General features: G+C 36.0%; 1 protein-coding gene across 1 annotated transcript in view; it reads right to left on the bottom strand.

Moving 5' to 3' along the window:
- Positions 1–23,053, bottom strand: part of LOC140168171 (band 3 anion transport protein-like) — a 49,388-nt gene that overhangs the window by 17,587 nt on the left and 8,748 nt on the right. Inside the window, 8 exon segments of the mRNA XM_072191500.1 lie at positions 1,799–1,915; positions 6,973–7,104; positions 7,377–7,512; positions 8,451–8,622; positions 9,263–9,384; positions 10,700–10,770; positions 12,009–12,274; positions 18,923–19,092. Of these exon segments, the coding sequence (XP_072047601.1) occupies positions 1,799–1,915; positions 6,973–7,104; positions 7,377–7,512; positions 8,451–8,622; positions 9,263–9,384; positions 10,700–10,770; positions 12,009–12,274; positions 18,923–19,092 (1,186 nt within the window).

Consider the following 23,053-nt stretch of genomic DNA (forward strand, 5'->3'; position numbering starts at 1 on the left):
GAAATTTCGGTCCGTAATGTACATTTTAATTTCATCGCGCGATGCTGTGATGTTTGAAAAGCATCGCAGCATCGAATCGCGCTGCGAAGTGGAGTCAGGATCGGGCTTAAGAATCGGACTTAAGGCTATCTATCATCTCGGCTCATATCGTAGTGGTCGTGTGTCTTGAGCTCGCCACCAAAACAAGGTGGCGACGTTACATTTGGTCAAATTCGACTCAAAACAAATGATGATATCTCTGTCAAGCAAGAACGTATTGTCATGCTTGTGGTCTCATTTATTGCTAAATAAAATGCACTTTCAACCCTGTAAAAAGAAATACTTCAACTTTTTTAATACTGACACTGTGCTTCATAGAATTCAGAATGGGCAGGGTGGCGGTGGTGGGGGATGTGGTGGTGGGGGATGTGGTACACACAAACTCTATGGAATTGGTATTTTTAGTGCGTAATCTGCTTCTGTAAAGGCTGTAAATTGGATTTGGACTCTATTTAGCATCTAAAACACTCATGACCTTACAGCTAAACAATTCTACTAATTGTTTTTAATAATTTATGATTGGTTTAGTCTAGAAAATACAAACTTTTCCACACAAAACTACCCGTTGTCATATTAAACACTGTAGTAAGTAATGCAGATGTCTTCAAAATCTAAAAGTTACTGTAAAATTTTAATAACTTATCCTATCATAGTCAAAGTATAGATTTTCTGAAGGGAAATTTGACGAGGAATCTAAATATGGACATATTTTTTCTGTATGGGTTAGGGGGAAAATGTTTAGGTTCAAAATATGTTGAATTGTAAAAAAATCTAACATACTTTGGGACACCCTATATTCCTAGATTACCAAACAACTGTGATTTTGGTTTCTTCCAAAGTCTGCTGGCTCTCCATATCCTCTAACCAAACGAATGTTGCTTACTTCTAGTTAAAGCCTTAATGTACGATCTTTTTAAATTTTTAGATTTTTCTTTTTTTCTTCTAAAATGATAATATGCAATCATTATGAAAGTTCCCAATACATTTGGACGCGAAAAACATTGGGAATTTGCAAAGAAACAACATCATAAACTTCACCTCTATCACTCGAAACATATCGCACTATTTGGATCAGGACAGCGAGTGCGGCCTCAGAGTTAGTCTCCTACGCGGCCAGTTTGGTTACGCTCCTCCACATGTGGAGGGAGCGTAATAAGCTTAGTTTTGTACGAGACTACGGTTTGCGATCGTGGCCGACATAAAGTCATAATCTAAAAAAATTAATACTTTATGTCGGACCAACAGAATCGTCCCGTTTTACTACAAATAGGACGAATTTGACAGTTTGCTCATAGATTTAAGTTATAACATGTGTAAGTATTACAAATATGCCAAAAAATCGGTTTTGAAAAAAATAAAGGTAAATTCTGAAAAAAGATCGTACATTATGACTTTAATTACTGTAAGTTGGTAATAAGCAATGCATTTAGTGACCCATTTTTTATCAAAATCTTTTTTATTCCACCCTGTATAACTTGCAGGTCACCCTGTATAATGAGTTGAAATGTATATATTTGAATTGCTTATGCCTTCAAACATAAAAAAAATGTATACTTTTGCTAGTTTAGGGTTGATGATTGTCGAGATAATCTAATTAGAAACCCGGTTGGTGTAAAAATTTATAATATTTGTCATGTAACGCTAAGGGTGGCGAGTTCAGGACACACGGCCTAGTGTCGTTTTTGCGTTCAGTGCTGATGAAGAGGATAGAAGATGGATGAGATGGGTGAGAGCAATGGACAAGGCTATATTCACATACCCCACGTCTTCAGGGTCCCGTAATAAACTTTTTAGGCTTCTTAATCTTGTGCGAAACACGCCATCTCGCGATGATATCATGGCATGTGAACCAATCAAAATCCAGCTACTATACAACCTGAAAAAGGACGTGCGCTTGATGTAAAAAGGGATAAAATCAATACTTGATTCTGAGAATGTGTACGCATGGTGGTGATTGTATTAAAGTATATTGTAAAACGCCGTCGCAAATTCGCGTTGCCAACATTATAGGCTATCAGCAGTTTTGCGTCTGCCTGCATTATAACAATGCATAGCAACGATTATGGGACTGGCTCAAAAAATCAGATACCGTTCGACGATTGTCATGGATAAGAATTTACGCACTGCAAACATACATGCACATGTAGGCCTATCATAGCTGAATAGCTCTCAACAATGATGACATGATGATCGATAATTAGCATGATCAAACTCAGAACTGCCAAAGTCAGATATCTGATGATTCAGCAGCAGGATGTCATGACTTAATTTATTCTTTATGATTACGATTTAAAAAAACAACAACGAAATAATAATTATAATTAAACGATGATAATATTATATACTATAATGTATAGGATTTTGTTTTAAATTAAAGAAATTATAAACATTTTTTTATCATAGGCCTAATTTAACATGTTAAATATAGGTCTAGGCCTATATATCATTTCGCAACATCTTATAGGCCACACAAACAGCATGGACATGATGAATATTATAAACTTGTCAAATAATTTAAAAACATGAGACGAAAATACCTAGATTTTCGTCTCAGATGAAAGCGTTTGTCATTTTGTCTTTATTTATACAATATTGCTTCTCGTATCATTTGTTTTTGTGTAATTATTTTAACAAAACAATAGCCTACCGGTACCAATCCAATTAAGCAGAAAAATGTTATATTAAAATGCGCTTTGCGATATTTGTAGGCCCTAAATTCAATTAAAACGCCATATAGGCCTAACTGCACGCGGTTGGTATAGGCTGAGAGAGAAGCTTTTTCAGTCTACAATGAAATTATTATTATTATTATCTTTTATTTGGTTAAAAAAGCAGGACAATAAATCTGAAGTTTTCCAATTGATACAAATACATTTTTGTAGTAGGCCCTAACCCAGCGAACACAAAACATTTTTAAAACGTTGGAAGCAGGTTGTATTTTGGGTTTTGGTTTTGGTAAAAACCTTTTAATAACATTAAAGGAGTATTTCGTGATCATAGCACTGATGATCCTCTTTTTATGACAATTTTCAGTAGATATCCACGAAAAAAGCTTATTCCCCAAATTTCAGTTGATTCCAATTTTGCGTTTGCGAGTTATGCATGATTATACTGCTCCATAGACAATGTGTTGTAATTTCGTTCTGGTATACCAGAATGAAATTCATATCTTTGCTAAACGAATTAATCTGCAAAGTTCTCTCTACAGTCTATGTGAAAACACACTACAACAATATTTTTAAAATATTTTCAAAATGTTATTTTTAATAAAAATTCCAAACATTTCTTTTGTGAAATATTTTGTCAACACTTAAATAAATGTACGATAAGCCATGTACATTTTAAAAATTTGCTCGCTCCGCGCGCATGAATATTAAGTATCGAATTTTGTAATTTCAAGCTACAAATCAACCAAATGTGCGAACTTTACAATTGGGTGTAACACTATGACTCAAATGAGTAATAACTCCAAACGGTAATTTTTAGCTAATGAGTTAATGACCATAGGGTAGATCCGGGGAGATGGGGATAAATCCCTAATATTTTAATCATCCCCAATGTTGACGCCTGTATATGGGTTTCTAACCAAAATTAACCCCATATTTGGTAATTTTAAACTAAAAAGTGCCAATTCTTTGCGCTTCGCGCAAATTAATTCCGGTTTTGTACTATATTTCACCAGTTTAGCTTCAATATGGCAATTTTTGCGCGCTTCGCGCGCATTTGTACCATAAACTGATTTTGTCGGCAAAAGGTGCTGGATTCACTAGACTTCAAGAAATTTTCTCCAACCCCAAAAAGAAATCTATGCTACTGTTAGTGATGTATATTTTTGGTTTCTTTTTTAGGACATGAAGGGGGGATCAAAAAATTTTAGACCATAAAAAGGGGGAATAAAAAAATCCACCTTTTTTAGGGGGGACCAACTTTTCCAACCATCCCCTCCCCCACTATACACTCCCCTAAACTGGCACAAGTCTCTGGCATAAGTCTCCCGGCTTACGCGACACCACCCGGATTTAAACTGAAATGTTTGGAAAATTCCCGGAAAAAAATGGCCTATTGGCATTTCAACTCAAAACTTGTCATATTATAAGCACCTATCCTAAAGAATATGATCCCGAATCACACATAAATTCGCCCAGTCCCATTTCCCAAATAATTATGAAATTAAAAAAAAAGTGAATTTCAGTTTGGCAGAGGTGGGACTCCACACCACTCTTCGCCATACATACATTCTCCCAGCCACATTTCCCTAACATAATATGAAATTTAAAAAAAGAAGGAAATTTAATTAGGCAGAGGCGGGGCTCGAACCCACGCTGCAATGCGCCGCTATCACGTATACCATAATCATGACCAGCGCCTTAGACCGCTCGACCACGAAGGACTTGATAGTGTCATCGTGAAAATTTAAACATATAATATTAATAAATCGCAACTTCATTACTACATCATATTTTGGAATTTTACATACTGCAGTTACTGTCCGTTTTCCTATACACAATACACAGTGCTCTTTCCCATTGACGCGTGACCTCTACAAATAGCCCTACGTTAAAAGTATGAAGATATGACTAGTTAACGTCGCTGTGTGAAAAATAACCGGCCAATATTAAAAGTACTCTTCTAAAGTTCTAGAAAATATAGTTTTTAACATGTCCTAAATTTTTAGCTAATTTAGATGTTTGGAAATATTCGTACTTTGGTGTTTTAGTTAATGTTATAGGTAATAGTACATTGCCTAGTTAACGTCGCTGTGTGAAAAATAACCAGCCAATATTAAAAGTACGCTTCTAAAATTCTAGGCAATATAGTTTTGTAACATGTCCTAAATTTTTAGCTAATTTAGGTGTTTGGAGAGGGTCGCACTTTTGTGTTTTAGGAAGGATATGTAAACGACAGATAACACCAAAAATATGAAGAAATTATTTCCAAACCGTGTTAAGTCAACAATCATTATGTTGCTCATTTTCAAGAATGCTGGTTTACAAAAAGCAGGCCATTGTCTCATTTCGTGAACAAAGGTACACATACCATTGTTTCCTTTCGTTTCCTTTATAATCGGTTACCCAACTGAAGCTATAATACCAGCTTTATTGCGATATCGCACATGAAAACAGACACATGTGCACAACCAGAGAAGATCCGATTTAATCAGTTGAGCTGTTTCAATGAGTGTTATCTTGGTTTAATAGCTTTTAATGGGGTTTAAGTCCTGCAAAGGTCGAGATGAATTCTACTGTAGACATGACTGCACCATGATCTGCTTAAAATATTAATGTGTATTATAATAAAGCTACCATTATTTATATTGTTAAATTCTCAAGCGCATAGAGACAATTAATACGAGGGTCCTATGAATAGGCCTACATACACAATACATAAAATCGATTTTGATATCGGCCACGTGCTCTGTTGTGCATGTGGTTTCCCGCAGTGGCGGAAGTTGTATTACGAAGTGCATCCGAACTCCATTTTGAAGTAAATGCTTTTGACAAGGCATTAGATTGTTCCAGTTTGCATCCTAAATCCACATTAGACCCCTAATTTTATTTACGAAATCAAAAGATTAGATTATCATAACAACAAAACGGTAATCTTTTGTCGGGTCTAATGTGAAAATTACATAAAAAAATTACGGTTTTTACAGAATGAATTTTCACTTAATTCCAAAAAAAAATGGCGTATATAAGATTGAAATAAATTCTCTACCTTCTATACTAGATCAATTGTGACGCAAGTTGTTATCAAAAATTGTTGTGATAGATGTACAGTTAATATTCATATATTCCATTACCTATCTGATGGTACAGTTTTTACACAGAAAATATTTATTTGAAAAACCTGCCACTCGGCTTTTTTCCGGAAAGGTCACAGGGTCGCCGTGACCTGTGCAATAATTACAATTAAAATTTTTCTTATTCTAACAGCAAGCGTTTCTAAAATGCAGTATGGCGAAATGTGGTGTACCACTCTTCGCCACACCACTCTCCGCCATACATACATTCTCCCAGCCACATTTCCCTAACATAATATGAAATTAAAAATAAAAATAAATAAATTTATTTTTGCAGAGGCGCCGGCGGGGTTCGAACCCACGCTGCACTGAGTAGAACTATACAGTATTGACATAACACCATCGCCTTAGACCGCTCGTCCGTAAAGGCTTGATGGTGTCATGATGAAAATTTAAAAATATAATCGCAACTTAATTACTTCAACATACCACGTGACAAGCAAAGACAGAAAACGTACCATATTTTGGAATTTTATTTGTTTAAAAACATTAATGTGTATTAATAGCGTTCAATTGTTGATAACTGCGTGTTCTATATACAATAAATGAGCCTACGCACAATAGTTTTTTCATACATTATATCGATTTTGACTCGCACGTGCTCGCAGTATACTAAAAGTATGTAGGTGTGGCGTGGCCTACCATTTTTCTTGTAGCTTCTTGTATACACGTCGATGTTTTCATCATATATACAATAAATCCACAAAAGATTAGATTACCATAAAAACGAAACAGTAATCATTGATGGGGTCTAATGTCATTTTTACATGGAATTTTCAAGGTTTTTTCTATCGCCATTCTCGCTCAATTAAAAATATATTTTGGTGTATATAAAATTGATATAAAATTCTCTGCCTCATAAACGACATCAAATGTGCCACAATTGGGTATCACGAATCGTTATATAATTATGATGTGCAGTTAATATTCATATTTTCTTTTATACAGAGGATGCTTCAGTTTTGACAAGAAAAATATTTTCTGTAAAACCCTCTCACTCGGTTATTTCAAAACGGTAACCACGCTTCCCTAGAATGTGCAATAAATTAGCATTAATTAGCATAAATTAGCATTTTCTTATTCTAACAGCAAGCGTTTCTAAGCAGCATGGCGAAATGTGGTGTATCACATACCCTGCTCTATTATTCGCATACTCTAATCTCTGATGACTGGTTCCAGTAGGTCTGCGCACAGATCGTGAGTAACTCCTGTCACGCCGATAATTAATCAAACCGCTCACTAAACCTCGACTCTCTTGGACATGCCTGAAATACAAAAGTGATACATCACAAAGAAATATAATTTGAACGTAATCATGGACAGATTATACAATAATTTCACAGAGTTCAGTGTGGAGGAGGTATAGCGATCCCCAGCAGCCACGTTTCATGAAGGAGTCTGGCCCAATCACGAAAGAGAGGCTTGTGAACACTGCACAGGGTCGTCTCTTTTACTTACAGATGTAAGAAGACCTGTGTGGAGGTGTTAGCGTAAAAAGAAATAATTAAAAGGGTGATAATAAAAGTTGCAAGCTCACCAATGATCGTAAAACAAAGCTCTCAAGATCTCCCCTCTGTCTCCTTCGTTAACCTGGTCCGATTGAACCAACTCATCAACGATGCGATGATAAATAGATGAAACATCAGTGTCCTCTACGTCCAATAATACAGAACCTACAAGAAAAAAATGACTTCTTTATTTACAAAACATCACAAATATTTTTGGACAAATTCGTAATTAGGTACCTCGGCCAAATTCACTCGATTATGGGGTCGACCATCGATGCTGCTTCGAAACCTTTGTAGCTATAAGTAACGAATTATTGACTACGTAATCAGTTTATAATATCGAATTGATTAATTCGAATTAAACAATTCATCGAGTGGCCATGGGCAGCGCCATTAGACATGTTACAAGACTACCAAGTGACAGGTAATGGACCGTACCCACACAATTGAATAGGCACTTTTTTGATAATTTTCATCAAGGTTACTCAAAACTTACCTAGCTAATTTATTATACATCAGGGGTCTCTGCCTTTTTAATATGATATGAAAAACTTAATTTTAAAAATATCTACCGACGGAAATAAAAATCCATCGACGGATAGTCTTGTTATGCTCTCACAAACTTAGAAAAAAATCTGAAAAATCCAAACTTTTGGTCTAAAACATGCCTAAGGTTACTGCTGTCCCATTCAAAAGTACAGGAAGACCACCTACAGCGTTGAGGAAGACCACCTACTTTCTAGACTTCCTGTCTACTGGCAGTAATGGCTACTACCCAGTGCTAACATCAATGAATTGTTTAATTCGAATTAATTGGTCAATGCACAAAGATGAAATATTATCAACCATATCCTCTCCTCTGCATCATATTTTGTCATATGAAATATTCATCTTCTTAATTCCAGAATGATGTTAAGATATACCCATAGTACAAAGCGAGAACAATGATAATGAGTTCGAAGACCCCTCATCATCCAATAAGTCCATCAATAAATAATATGGATCAATCACGCATCGATGACCGATCGATCACATCTGGCTCTATAGCTGATGTGAAAAATTACCAGAATGTCCATATTTTACGTAATAATGGTAATACTCACCACTTTCCAGATATTTTCTGAGTTCTATGAGTTGCAAGAATGAGAGGTTGGCGACATGTGGTTTGCCCCAATCACCAGTTCCCTCTTCTAAATTTTCTTCAAACTTAATCCAACGTGCCTTTTCCTGCCATTGCATCTCTTCGTTGTTTAACTCATGAAGTTCTACAAATACCTGCGTCAAAAGAACAAAAAGTAGTAAACATCGGTAACATTTACTTAATTTCATAGTATTTTAGTGTTTTATTATAATTCAGGGCCGGCATAACATGCATACGGGCTGCAAGTTTTGTTGCCGCCAGGATCCCACATGCCGCACCCGTCATAGCCTTAAAAGGATATTGTATTGCTTCTTGTTGTTTATACCATTTTGCCGCCAAAACCTCGCTGCCTTCTGTAACAGCCTAGTGGTTTATAGTACCGGCCGTAAATAAGCACATTTGGAAATCATTTTCGGAGGAACGTGTACTTATATAAGCACAAACACATTTCCTTGAATCAAAAAAAGTACCACGTTTAGTTTGGTGCGATAGCAATATCGTTGTCCCGGTAAGTAGCCTACTTATTGCTCGATACACTTCATTTCCAATGTTAGGCTATTTAATAAAAGGCACTTAATTAAATACCAAGACCATCAAGTGATCAGTAGATATGCTACAATGCTAACAGAAAAATATCGAAATTACTGAAATTGTATAAGGCTAATTCATTACACATTGGGAGATTCTGCTTTTTTCGTATGTTTTCAAGATCTTCATAGACAGAAAAAGAGTTATCTTCGGAAACTCTACATTACATTACATGTCTGTTAATACCTCATGTGGTGTGTGATCATATTTGCCCGATCCAGCATTCAGTTCGTTTGGCCTACTTCCAGCTCTTGCTCTTCTGCTTCTTCTTGATTTACGCTTCCTAGTATCCCCCTTAGGACGCTGTGCTACGGTAGATTAGATATTAAAAAAAAAGTTCAAAAATTATACAGTTAGGGTTCGTTTGAGTACTACATAAAAAGGTTAAATCATAGGACTTGTTGAATATTTTTTGCAATAAAGTCAGTATTTCATACAAAAAATGTCTTATTTCATGTACAGTCATTAGGAAACGAATTTGGAGAAAACCTTCTGTTAATAAAATACTATGCTGAGCCACCAGCCTGGTTGATTCACGCTCCAGTAATTTCAGATGATTGAGCTCAGTAATACATCAAAGAATGTCTTCCAATTCATGAAAACAAATAGATAATCAGCTTATCGGATTAAAGAGATTAGAGGGAAGGTCTTGCTGCTCAGCGAGTGTTTGTAATTATCAGAAGGTTTTCTCCAAATTAATTCTCTAATGATTTCGCCAATGTGGTGTAAAGACCAGTGTAGGTACGGTAGTGTTGAGTGGACATGTGTTTACACCAGGTACGCCCTCTGTTGGTCTGAAACCAACCGGAACGGTATAACAATAATTGAAATGGCAACCATGTCGGTGGACAGTTCTAAATGTCTTAAAGGTCTCTAGTTCGATTCCACAACCATTCATACCTAACACTTGTTTTATGGTATTATCATGCAAATTGCCTCCTGGAGGCCTCCTGGTGGACAGAATTTTATTTAAATAAGGATGAGTGACGTTGTATTGAATAGAGTCTATATCTTCATGGTAAAGGTAGATATGTTTGCATTAACTGGCAACTACACGATACAAAATTATTAAAACAACAAATGTTCTACAAGTTGGGTTTTGAAAGGATTTACGGTCTGCCATAACACTGTTGTATTTTTTTACTTTTGGGAAACAACAGAGGGCGTTCTGAATGTAAACATGTGACATCGTAGGTCAACTCATCTATATTTCCAATCCTTTTCAAGTTGACTATTTCTGTAAATCCAGAAAGTATAATTTTGCAACTTAATTCAACCATCTAAATGATCTAAGACCGAATTAAAAAGACTAGTTTGCATCTGACATCAGAAGGGGCGACGTGATTGGTTACTAACCTGCGCAGTACGACACTTTTGGTCTGGTTGACAGGACGTCATGCGCAATCTGGTATTTTTATTCGGTTTCGACTCTCGAATTATGAGTGCATTACATCACATCAATGCGCACATTGCTAGCGAACACCTTCATGACGCACATTGAACTGAGCAGTAGTGCTATACGCATCGGGATATACCAAAAAGTGAATTTGCATCGGCCTGCGTATATTAACAGCTATATAGCAACAGGTACTATTGTTTCGAATGTTTCTTATTTAAACTTACTTGGTGCGTTATTATAATCTCCCATATACAAGGCATCTGGGTCCATTCCCCTTTGAGGTTTTTCACGACCTCTGTGAAAAAAGCAAAACTTGGTGTTAGTATATTATAATCACTATGGTATGACCGTATGACAGAATCTTCTCTGGGTATGATTAGGCACAACATCTTTTTAGTCCTATAAAGCGCTATCAGTTCCCGAAGAGGTACCGATGGCACTTTTTATCGTACCCTGAACGTTTGTACAGTGCATTCGTATTTTATTTAAATGAAAACAATAACACTGTGCAACTGTTAATCATTATGCTTGATACAATTTATCTCCAGGGAGTGGTGTTAACAGTCATCGGTACCTATCCGGGCACCAATAGTTCTATAGGACCAAATTCGATGCGGTGCCTTAGCCATTCTTTTATTTTATTGATCTTATCATATCTGATCCCATGTGAGATCATGGCATAGCATGCATGCCTAGTGATTCTGGTTCATGAGATCCCTGGTTCCATTCCCAGTGCTGGTAATTTGCTGGGGTATTTACTTGAACTTAATTAACATTTGTAAAGGTCATACTTTCGATCTCCCAAAAGTGCATTTGAAATTGGGTAAATGAACCATGAACGTACTCTGTCATTCGAAGGGGACGCTAAACCATCCGTCCTTGTACAGAGAAACATGGTATATCTCGCAGTTTCGAAAAAAAAGTAGGGTGCACTTGACCGTTGTCAGAAATCCCCTGATATTTGACCCAGCCTGTGCTGTTTGGATTGTCACAACTTATACAGAAATGCTACGTGCTCCTTTGACCGTGCCTGCGACAGCCGATTCTTGGAGGAAATTAACTGGTTCTGATGCTCACCATAAACAGCAGCGCTCTGGGAATTGTAAATTGATTTTATCTGAAGTTAAATCCATTTCAGCCAATTGTTTTGAAATGAGCGACAAATTTCTCTAAAATTATATCCAAAGAAAATTTGGCGCGAATTACATATGTTAGGTTGCGCCGGAAGAAACGCTCATTTCCTGCATTCTGGCATATTGACAAGGAACTGCCAGATATCGGTATGTGGGTAAAAATACATTGGGTATGGCAAAAAAGAATGATCCGTAAAGAGGCCGCATCACGAAATACTAGTGTCAGCCTATATACATGACGATACATTTTGGCTATTCACGATGCACAATATGGATACACTGACATAACCTGCGTAGGATGACTGCAGTCATATTATATAGAGACAAATTTAAGAATTTATTGATCGTAACCTATGGAAAAGGTGATAATATTTCAGTAATTAACATTGTTGCTACGCACCTGTCTGGATTCTGTTCACCACTCCCTTGACTCTCTCTAGGATTATTAGGATCCCATTCCCTCAGATGATCTCGTGAATCCGAATAACCTCGAGGGTCATATTGTCTCGGATCTCTTTGATCCCTAGGATCTCTTGGATCCCTAACATCTCTTGGATCCCTGGCATCTCTTGGATCCCTAGCACCTCTAGGATCTCTGGCATCTCTTGGATCCCATTCCCTGGGATCTCTTGGACCTCTTGGATCTCTTGGATCTTGGTCTGCATACTGAAAACAGAAATGAATATGTTGAATATAGTATTAGTTGTTTGCTGTTCATATCTTTTTGCTGAGAGAATTTTCTTAAAGGAAGTCTCCGACAATCACAACATTATGCCTTAAATGGTAAGAAAATTATTATCGAGCACAAATCACTTTTTCAACAAACTCATATTGACCATAAAAACGAATAAAACAGCCGTGTCTCAACACGCGATATTCAAAATTCCCGCGCGACGAAATTGTCTAGTGCAATGACTTCCAAGTAATACAATGGAAGCGGGCGATATTTGAGCACAAAATTAATAACCATGACGTCATTGCACTAAATAATTTCGGCGCGGGAATTTTGAATATTGCGTGTTGAGAGACGACTGTTTTTATTCGTTTTTATGGTCAATATGAGTTTGTTGTAAATAAAACCATGTGATTCGTGCTTGATAACTATTTTTTAACATATAAATTATAATGCATGATGTCGTGGTTGCCAGAGACGTCCTTTAACTATCCACCCAGCAAACACAAAAACGTTTTAAAAACGTTTTAAATACGTTATATTTTGGCTTTTGGTTTAGGTAATACATTTTAATAACATTAAAATGTCGGGTTATATAAAGGTCATGATAACGTTTAAAAACGTTTTATATGAAAACACACTACAACAATATTTTTAAATGTTTTCAAACATTTTTATTGTGAACTATTTTTGCAAACATTTTTGCCAAATATTGTGTCAACACTTTTAAGTAAAAATAACATTATGTTAAAATATTTGAGCCCAGCAAACACAGAAATGTTCTTAAAATGTTTTTTTTTTTTCCAAAACCTTTTAATAACATTTAAATGTCGGGTTATATAAAGGTCATAAAAACGTTTTTAAAACGATATTGAAAATATTTTGGGCAAACATTTTTCGCAAAATATTTTTTTCAAGAATGTTTTTGGAATGTTATTAAAACGTTTTTATACCCTTTATATAACCCGACATTTGAACGTTTTCTGTAAAACATTTTTGTTTACTGAGCAGTAGATTATCAAAAAATGTTTTTTAAATAAGGTTATGAAAACGTTTTATACTCTTAATATACCCTTTATATAACCCGACATTTAAATGTTTTCTGACAACCATTTATTACCTTTTGCGAATGATGTCGAAAACGTTTTGTGTTTGCTGGGCACCTTTTTGTATTTGACCACTTCGCTAACAGCAGCGAAGTGGTCAATGACAAAATAGATGGATAGTGGCTAAATTGGCTATGGAGCATATCGGGTCACTCACATTGTGTAAAACTGATTTATCAATCGCTTGTACAGAAATGTGATTCCCACTTCACACATGCTCACTGTGTAAAAACGATGGTGATTTTTTCACACTGAGCATGCAAAAGCGATCGAGTATAATTATTAGCTTTAGAACTGATTTTCTTATACCAATATACAAGTGCCTACCCCTAAACAAGATTTAAGATAAATAGCACCACCTTTGTTCAACTTTTCTTTAAAATGACCCAGTTTTACATGCCATCAAACAACCGCTACACACATTTAAATATCTGGTCGTGGATTAATTCGTGTTTTCTTCCTTGGTCTACACAAGGGAAAGAATAAATTACGTTCATAAGACTTGAGTGTACTAAGTATAGTCGCCATGTTTTCTCTAATTAATTCGTTACAATTGATAAAATATTATTTTCTCCTTCGCTATGGAGAAGCGGGGGGGATATGATTTAGAACCTTGTGCCTATATAATACACTATAACGTTTATGTCATTTGCTCTCGTCTAGTCTAGATACCCAGTGGTCCCAGGTGCAAATCCTGGTTAATTTTGTCTTCCTTAGCCAATTCAAATCACGTGTACATGTAAAGTGTGTATCAAAATATAATAAACAGATAAACAGAAAAATGCCTATAGATTAAAAAGTATGAGGTATTTGGTCAAAATGCTCTAGTTGATAGCTGAATCAACATCTTGTCCTCCCACAACTGATAAATCACTGGCATGTGACCATTAACAAGGACCCAGTGGCTAATTTTGTGACCCGAGTAAAAATGCATTTGGGTGAAGTCATAACAATCAAAACAACATGAAAATCTCAAGTTTTGAATCACCCAAGATCTCCTGATCTCACACCACTGGATTTCTTCTTGTGGGGCTATCTGCAATCAAAGGTTTCCTCAAGTACAGGGATGCATATTACACAAGTTGACATCCTCAGGCAGGACAGGCCTCTCATTAGATGGGGTATGAATGCCATGTTGAGGAGAGCTGCAATCTGCATACAGAAGAATGGTGGCCATGTGGAAGACTAAGACTAGTCAATTACTGTGAAGAAAGTGGTGCAACATGTTGGATTTTCATGTTGTTTGCTTTAATTGACTTTGCGCAACTGCATTTTTACTCGGCTTACAAAGGCAGCCACGAATCCTTACTAATGGTCCCGCGCTAGTGATCTTACCGTTGTGTGAGAAACAAGACATTGATTCAGCTATCAACAGAAGCATTTTGACCAAATACCTCATACTAATTATTAATCCAGTGGCAGATTTTGATACACCCTGTATTATTGCATAGGGTCCATTGTAATCAGAAGCTATGATCTTGATGATACCTGTTTCTGCTAATTGCCTACAGTGGGTTCATAAACCATTAAAATATGGACACTTTTTCACATTTTTCAATTATTTACAATTAGACATGAAAACATGTGAGTAACATCATATTATAAATGAATCAATACCATACAATCAAACTATTCAAAGTCTATAGTCAGTAGAGTGCAACATTTTGATTTGAATCGTAACAAACTTGGTGAATTGCCAAATAGGTTTTCAAACGATTCACCTGGGAGATCGCGAAACAACTTTTTGTTGAAACGCCCTCAGCGTTTAAACAACACAACTTCTCATGATTGCCAAGTTATTACTCTTGCCGCCAGGTCTCCAAATCAGTGTAACTCCCGAGCAAGTTATACTAGTCAAGTAAGTAAATGGGTCGTTCAGCATTGTTGCATTTTTCAGAAGGAATGAAAAAATACGTACACTTTGTATGTACCCTGGTATACGTATGTGAAAATGGCGACAATGTTGAACGATCCATTAGATCCATTAACTTATAAATAGACTTAACAAAAACAAATTTTGAGGATTCCTCTAAAAATATAAGGGATTCCTGCAAAGGGATGTCCCTTTCACAAAAGGGATTTGTTTGGACGCATCGCCCGAGGTACGAAATTGCGAGTACATAAACCGACGTTCGTTCTTTGTAAAAATATTGTGAATACGATTAACAATTCTGAAATCAAGGGTTCAGAAGGCAAGAAGACCTATTTGTAATGGCTCTCCGTGCTAGATTTAGGACAGCTAATACATATGGAGCCTTCGTGTCTTGCCCAGAAACCTGGAAATGTCTGTTCTTCTTTGGCTTGATAAATCGTTCTAAGATTTATAATAAAATGAAATTTTCACTAAATCAACATTACCTTGTAGGAGAGTGGATTTCCGTATACTTCAGTATTAGTCATATCTAAGTGTTATGTGAATCTTATGAAAATGATATATTTATATTTTATCTGTCAAATCGATTCAGAAATGTTTAGCCTAAATTTGCTTTTTATGAACTCGCAAAGAAAAACTGACGAATCCACTTGATTTTGAAAATCTTTTTTGAACGTTTTGAAAGCTTAAGGGTAGACGCGGTATTGTTGGTCGAAGCAGCCAAAAAAATCGATTTCATAATCTTAATCAATATCATAACTCAAGAACCACAGGACCTAAGTATATCTGTGATATTTGAATTCTTCTACACACTCGCTATGAAATGATCAATGCAATTTTTGCCAAAGCTCGCTACCATTCGCAAGATGATGTGAACGACCAAATCACAACAGTTTAAAATAGTTGCTAACCTTAAACAAAAAACAACACAAATCTGGAAGTGTACCATTTAATACAGTAATATTACTTTTTATGAGGACAGATTAGTGACATTCACCAGCTAGAGAGTGATTTTAATGCAACATATCCCACAATGCAAACCGATTCAGATGACCTTCAGGAGCAGGTGGTATAAACTTACATTTATGCAGAACTAGAGTGTGAAGTTCTAATGCATGCATGACGAGATTAAGATTTCTTGCTATGTGATAGGTATAATGTTACAACTTTACCATAGACTTTGTCTGAAGTTAATTGGCCTGGCAACGTTGTTTCTCCGTGGAAGCCCCACTTTTGGTTCAAGTTCCTTAGGGAATTAGTCAAGGATGAAATTTATCCATGTAAATTCTGTTCTGTCTGACATCAAAGTAACAGGTGTAAGTCAGTTCTTCTGTGGCGCACTGGCCAAGCGGGGCTTCCTATTTAAAGGCCCAAAACCGTTGGCCTGGTCAACTTGCAGGCGTGTGCAGGAACTACATACCAACAATTACTAAATGTTTATACTAGGATTTGAGCAGGTAACCTTGTCCTTACATGTCACAATGTTCTTTTAGATGGTCAGGACCTTTGCGAGTTGGACACTTTTATTATGGATTATATTATGCCATAAAATGCTGTGCCCTGTGTAACACTTTATGAATATATCCAGATGTGCTGTTTGGCCAGTCGAACTTTGGACAAAGTCTGTGCTAAAGTTGGAACATAGCAAAAAATCTCAATCTCAGATAATATCCCATCATGCATGCACTAGGGCTTTGCACTTATTTTGCATACATGTAAGTTTACACCACCTGCTCCTGAAGGTCACCTGAATCAATTTGCATTGTGGGATATGGTGCAATAAAATCCCTGTCTAGTTGGTGAATGTCACTAATCTGTCCTCATAAAAATAATATTACTGCATTAAATGGACTTTTACATGTACATCTGGAAATAAAGCATGTTTTAAAACATGCTTTATTTCCAGATGTGTTGCTTCCACTTTAAAGTGTATACTACACCACAGATATTGGCCACACCCCCTTATAAATTTTGTGACTAATTTTGCATTTTTCCCAAAAAATAACTACACACTGGTAACAAAAGTTATGTATATTACATGGGCAAGGAATCCAATTACTTCACTGAAATTTCAGTGATTCAGGACAAGTGGTTCATTTATATGTTATGAAATGAGGTACATGTACCTCTTTTCTTATCATAGATTACGTTCCGCTTGTCTTGAGTCACTGAAATTACAGTGTAGTAACTGGATTCCTTGTCCCTATATTATACATAACTTTTGTTACCAGTGTGTTATTATTTTTTTGAGAAAAATGCAAAAGTAGACACAAATTTATCAAGGGGTGTAGTTCTTGGTGAGCCAAACCTGCCTACGCGTTATTGGCAGAATAGACTGTACTAATATTATTGTCTGAAGAACTTACGTAATTTTGTCAATCCTGTAATTTCATGTCATTAACATGGATTAATTGTGTCACAACACACCTGTTGATCCATGTGATATAGCAGGTACTAGATTGACATCTTATAAAACAGGTCCTAAGATGATGACCATCCAATAAAACCATGTTAATGCTTTAATAGCGGATTCATTCTGTCCTATCATGATCCTATTAATGTCTTTAATATAATCCCAAGTTTGATCTATAAATATACATGATGATGTTGCAAATATTGCATTGTGACCACTTAGATGACCATACATCACAATTCCAGTATAAGTGACAGTACAGATTTGATAACAACAAACAAGCAAAAGCAATATTATGCGACATCTTTAATGCATAATCATAATTTGCACCTGTTAACAGTTACCGGTATTATAACCATTGCACCTGTTTTAATTAGACAGCATTCAGTCCAAACACGTTTTTATAAACAAGTGGATCTATAATTATACTCATCATGCTCATGGTACTTGATGCGACAATGGCAAAAGGCTGATAACTTGTATTCGGCAATATGCTTAATCCACCTTGATCATTGTTGATACAATTGAATATCTGAGTGGAAGAAGGGCCCAACTCCATGAAAACTGTTTTTGAGATATTAAGAAAAAACTTAATATTTGGAAAAGTTTTCACCTACAGGGACCTTTAATACATGAACATACAATATTACATACATTCGAAATTTTATAAGATGTTTCCATGGCAACGGTGCAGCTCTTTATACGATCCGGAGTTGGGCCCTCCTTCCACTAATATAATGCAAGTGCCAGTTCCGTAAGCAAGTGTGTTATCAATAGCTACAGAAATTTGGTTAATTAATTGCACAAGTAGAAGCATGTAATATGTTAGCAAGAAAGTTTATTGTAGTGAAAAGCAGATTTCATGGATGAACAAAATTCCTCTTTATCCCAATATTTGTGGAAGAAGAGCCCAACTCCATGGAGTTGGGCCTTTCTTCCATGAAAACTCATGATTAAGTGTACGTGGAAGACTATTTAGAGTGTGGATTTTGGCTCATCTTTCACACACAAGGAAGAACAGTCTGCTGGCAATAAAATACTGGGTCTAACTCATTTTTGTAAAAAATTTATATGGGCCCTTCTTCCACTCAGGTATTCAATTATAAACAAGAACTGTCTTTAAAACAGACAACGCCATGAAGATCATAATTCATATTAGGCCAAATAGGGTACATTGTTCAATACTATGCATGTATAAAGCTTAAGAGAGCCCAAAACTGAATTTGTCATTTGATTTTCCCATACATACCGGCGCCTCTCTTTGGGGTCCTCCTCTTTCATCTGCAAATATATCCTCTAATCCTTGCCCATGATGAGGGGGTACTGGTGGCCCTCCTGAATCGCGCGGGTCTGTCATCTCTTTGGCGTCACCACGGTATTGTTTAGGAGGAAGACTTTTCTTGTGCGATTGCTGATGACCTGTAATAAAAGGATATGGAAATATTATGATTAGAATGGAAAATGATAATGAAAGAGAAACAAGGGTAATAACGATGCAAACAGCCCATTAATTTGAAGGCTTATTAGTCCGAAAGGGGTTAAAGTTAGGATTTAAGGCATTTTATGTTAGGTCTGGGTCAGGGTTAGGGTCAGTTTTAGGGATATGTATAGGATTAGGTTATTATGCTTGCACTTGGTTTCAGAGAAGAACAGCAGGCCCTTGTTCAGATTGACGCGTGCGGCCTGTCAATGAGAGACAAACGCGGAGATTTGTGTTCCCTTCAAATGCGCCGACCAGCGGATTATCGGTCAATCTGATTATCGGTCTGTTGTTAAGATTGTCATACAATTGAATCAGCCAATCAGAAACCCACTTCCGTGTTTACGCTGTACACGCTCTCTAACAACTTCCGGTCTTCTCTGATAGAAACTGTAATGTTAGGATTAGAGCTTAGGGTATAGGTTAGGATTAGAGAAGTTTAAGGTTAGTGTTAGGGTAAGAGTTATAGGGTTTATATTAGGTTTTAGGACTAATGACGCTTCAGACTATCGACCTGTAACCTTAACGATGTGTCAGAGGCAGTATCGTCGACTTGCCGAACCAGAATACGACTGGAATTCAATTCATCAAAATTCAGATCATTGCGTTTTAGGGAAAAGATTAGTTGTGCTACTGAAGCGGGAAATGACATACGTGAGGGCAATCTGATAGAGACAAAAGTAGACTTTAAAATGAACATGAAGCGAAAATGTCAAAGCCATAAACCTAGCAAACACACAAATGTTTTTAAAACGTTATAAGCGTGTTATAAACATGTTTTGGTCATTGTAATGAGCCAGACAGTATTAAGGGAGAATCTGCAAGGAATGTGTGGAGGTTGTATGGACTTTAAAGGAAGCACGTATTAATTATCAACAACATTTAACCGGGTTGAAGACTAAAGAAGGTATTTCCTAATGTTGACAAATGACAAATGGGACACTGACTATTGATAATTGATATATACATGTTTTTGGTCAGATGTCTTAGGGGGCCAAAACTTAAACATTAGCCCCAAATAAAGTTGGCAAATTAGTATTTACCTAGCCAATTGTACACTGGGGGGGGTATCATAGTTGACATTTACTCGTCTGTTTACTCGGGCGGGGTGATAGGAAACTAAATCATTTGAGGGGGTTACCTGTCCCTCCCCGACACACTTTCTGTCTAAAAATATTAGTTCAGAATTAACCTGATCTGAGCTGTTTGGCTCATTATGTAAAAACATATCTACAAGCTGTATCAAAATGATTGATAACCATTAATTTTCATTGATAATGGATGAGTCTGACACATAAAAATTCAACACATGATTCACATAATTTATAGATAATTGTGTAACAAGTCATAAACTATTATATTCTGGACATTTCAAGAGTATCCAATGTTACATTTAGAAGATGCAGGCTTTTCAATAAACATGATAAACATTAAAATTGATGGGTACCATTGCGTACCAATCACATTTGAATTAGGGGTTGGAAGATACCTTCCCCTAAATAACAGCTAATAACAGTATTGCGAACCATCAGCATCCATGGGTCGATGTAGAGAGTCTTTCCTATTCAGAGGAGATTGCAATCACACACCTTATTGCCTTTTAACAATAACCAATGACCACTAGCACGTAATTCCAGTCAAGCACCAATCTTTAATCCTATTATTGAAGAGGATAATAAGCTTATACTTATGTATAGCATTAGTAAAAACCTTAAAAGTCTTTGTTTGCTTTGGCTATATAAAATCCTGTTCAAGAGAGGACATTCCTGAACCTCGTTCAGTTGGGGATGATTTGAAGTGACCGCCAATTATGACCATTTGATATTTAATACCAGCAATGTGGAAAAAAAGAAATAATGTAGTGCCAAAATAATGTACCCTTTTACGGAAGGAGCAAAGTTTAACAAGTTATAACTCCGCTTCTGCAATACGAATGTCAGCGGCGAATGTCAAGTTATTATTTCCCAGTCTTTAAAAAATTGCAGGCAACGGTGGGAATCGATCTCGGTACCTCGCGGTTAAAAACACTGTGCAAGACTACTAAGCCAACTAAGTATCTGTTGTGCGATGCTTGACATTAATCTTTGATATTGCAATCGCGGAATTAAATTAGTAATAAAAGAAGTATATAGATTCTTATTTAGCGGTCAAATTGGATAAAAGGGGAAATATTTGTCCCTGCTCTAAAGAAAATATAGGTTAGAAAATTATCAAATAAATTAAAATTAAAAATTGAGATTTTATATTTATTTCTTTCACGAGGCGGCATTATCACAGACAAACACAGTATAAGCTAAAAACTCGACCCTCATCAGTAGATGCTGTCATAGCTCAATGATAGAGCATCAGACTGCTAATGTCAATATCGTTGGTTCGAGTCCTCCTACAATTTGTTCTATTTTTTCGTTTATTTATTTATTTATTTATTTATTTATTTATTTATTTATTTATTTATTTTTGTTTATTTATGTAAATAATTTGATATATTTGAAAGAGGTATTTGAGCAATTGAAATTTTGATTTTATAATCCTATGAGGTCATTTTGAACCCCCACCCCTCCCAACTTGCCAAACGCACAACACCTGTGAGTTTGCATCATACATGTCATCATCATTAAAAAAAATTCTATGTATACCTGACGCCGGCAACTAGACTACTATACAAAAAAATAGTATCACATCTTTCCTACTCAATCAATATAATACTTGCAAATAGATCATAGTTTACTAATCTAATCCTGTAATATAGACCTGTTATATCACCTGTATTTGCATGTAGAGTCTATACATGGTTTGTTATGGTAGGGATTAGTGTTCGATCTCTGTAATGTAATGTAAATGAAGCATATTGATATGCAGGAAGAATCGATCAGGGCGCTATCTAGGGAAAGATAAACACTATTCAAAATATCAATAGACAAGAAGAAAGGGATGTAGAGATTTGTAATTGAGTCATGAATGATTTAACAGAAGGTTCTTTCCAAAACCCAAACGTAATGCATTTTGATACAGTTGTACACAAGCCTCACAAGGACAAAGATTAGTCAACGATTCTCCTTTGCCATGGTGTTTGTGATTATTGTTTGAAGGTACCGCATCTGAAAACTCATTGCGACAAGATTAACCTATTTATGTTTTTGTACAGCAAGGTAATGATTAGACAAACTTTCACCAACGATATAGTGAAGGCTGGAGGGTATGGTCAAGATTCCCTTTGACGCCTGCATTAGGGTCGAAGGGTTCATTTGACTCACAATACAGTCATTTCCAATTTAAAGTAATTTAATAAAGATGATTTACATTTGTTTAAAGATGTCCATACCATGCCGAGATAGAAATAATATAAAATTGTATTTACTCATTCTTTAGAAAACTTCGAAGGCATAAAGCTTAACCAATACGAACATGCCTAAATACAATGATAATCAATAATATAATTATGTACTTATGATAAATATGTATAATTATATAAATCATGCATTATTAACCAGAGCAAAACGTCGGTTTTTAGATAATTATGATAACTATGATAAACCTCATATACATTTTTAAATTTGTAAACCTCGATAGGCAATCTGCTCTTTTCAAAGCCACCAACTCTTCAGAACATTGTCATTATAATAAATAATCTACTCAAAACATCTTTGAGGAAAGGGAGTCCACTATACCTTGAAGATATAGTAGTCTAAATACATAATAATATGAATCCTATATTGGTTGCAAAAATGTGATTTATAAAATCTGGTTATAAACCAGAAAAACTGGCTTTTTGGATGGAATCACCGACGTTGCGGCAGAAACCTTTGGCCTTCAGTTGGGCGGTGTCCTTTGGTCGTACGAGGTCAATCGGCGAGGAAGTTGCTTGATGACCCGATCTCAACCATGAAATAAGTTAACTCT

The sequence above is a fragment of the Amphiura filiformis genome, chromosome 13 (genome assembly GCF_039555335.1).
Source record: "Amphiura filiformis chromosome 13, Afil_fr2py, whole genome shotgun sequence".
Taxonomy (NCBI): domain Eukaryota; kingdom Metazoa; phylum Echinodermata; class Ophiuroidea; order Amphilepidida; family Amphiuridae; genus Amphiura; species Amphiura filiformis.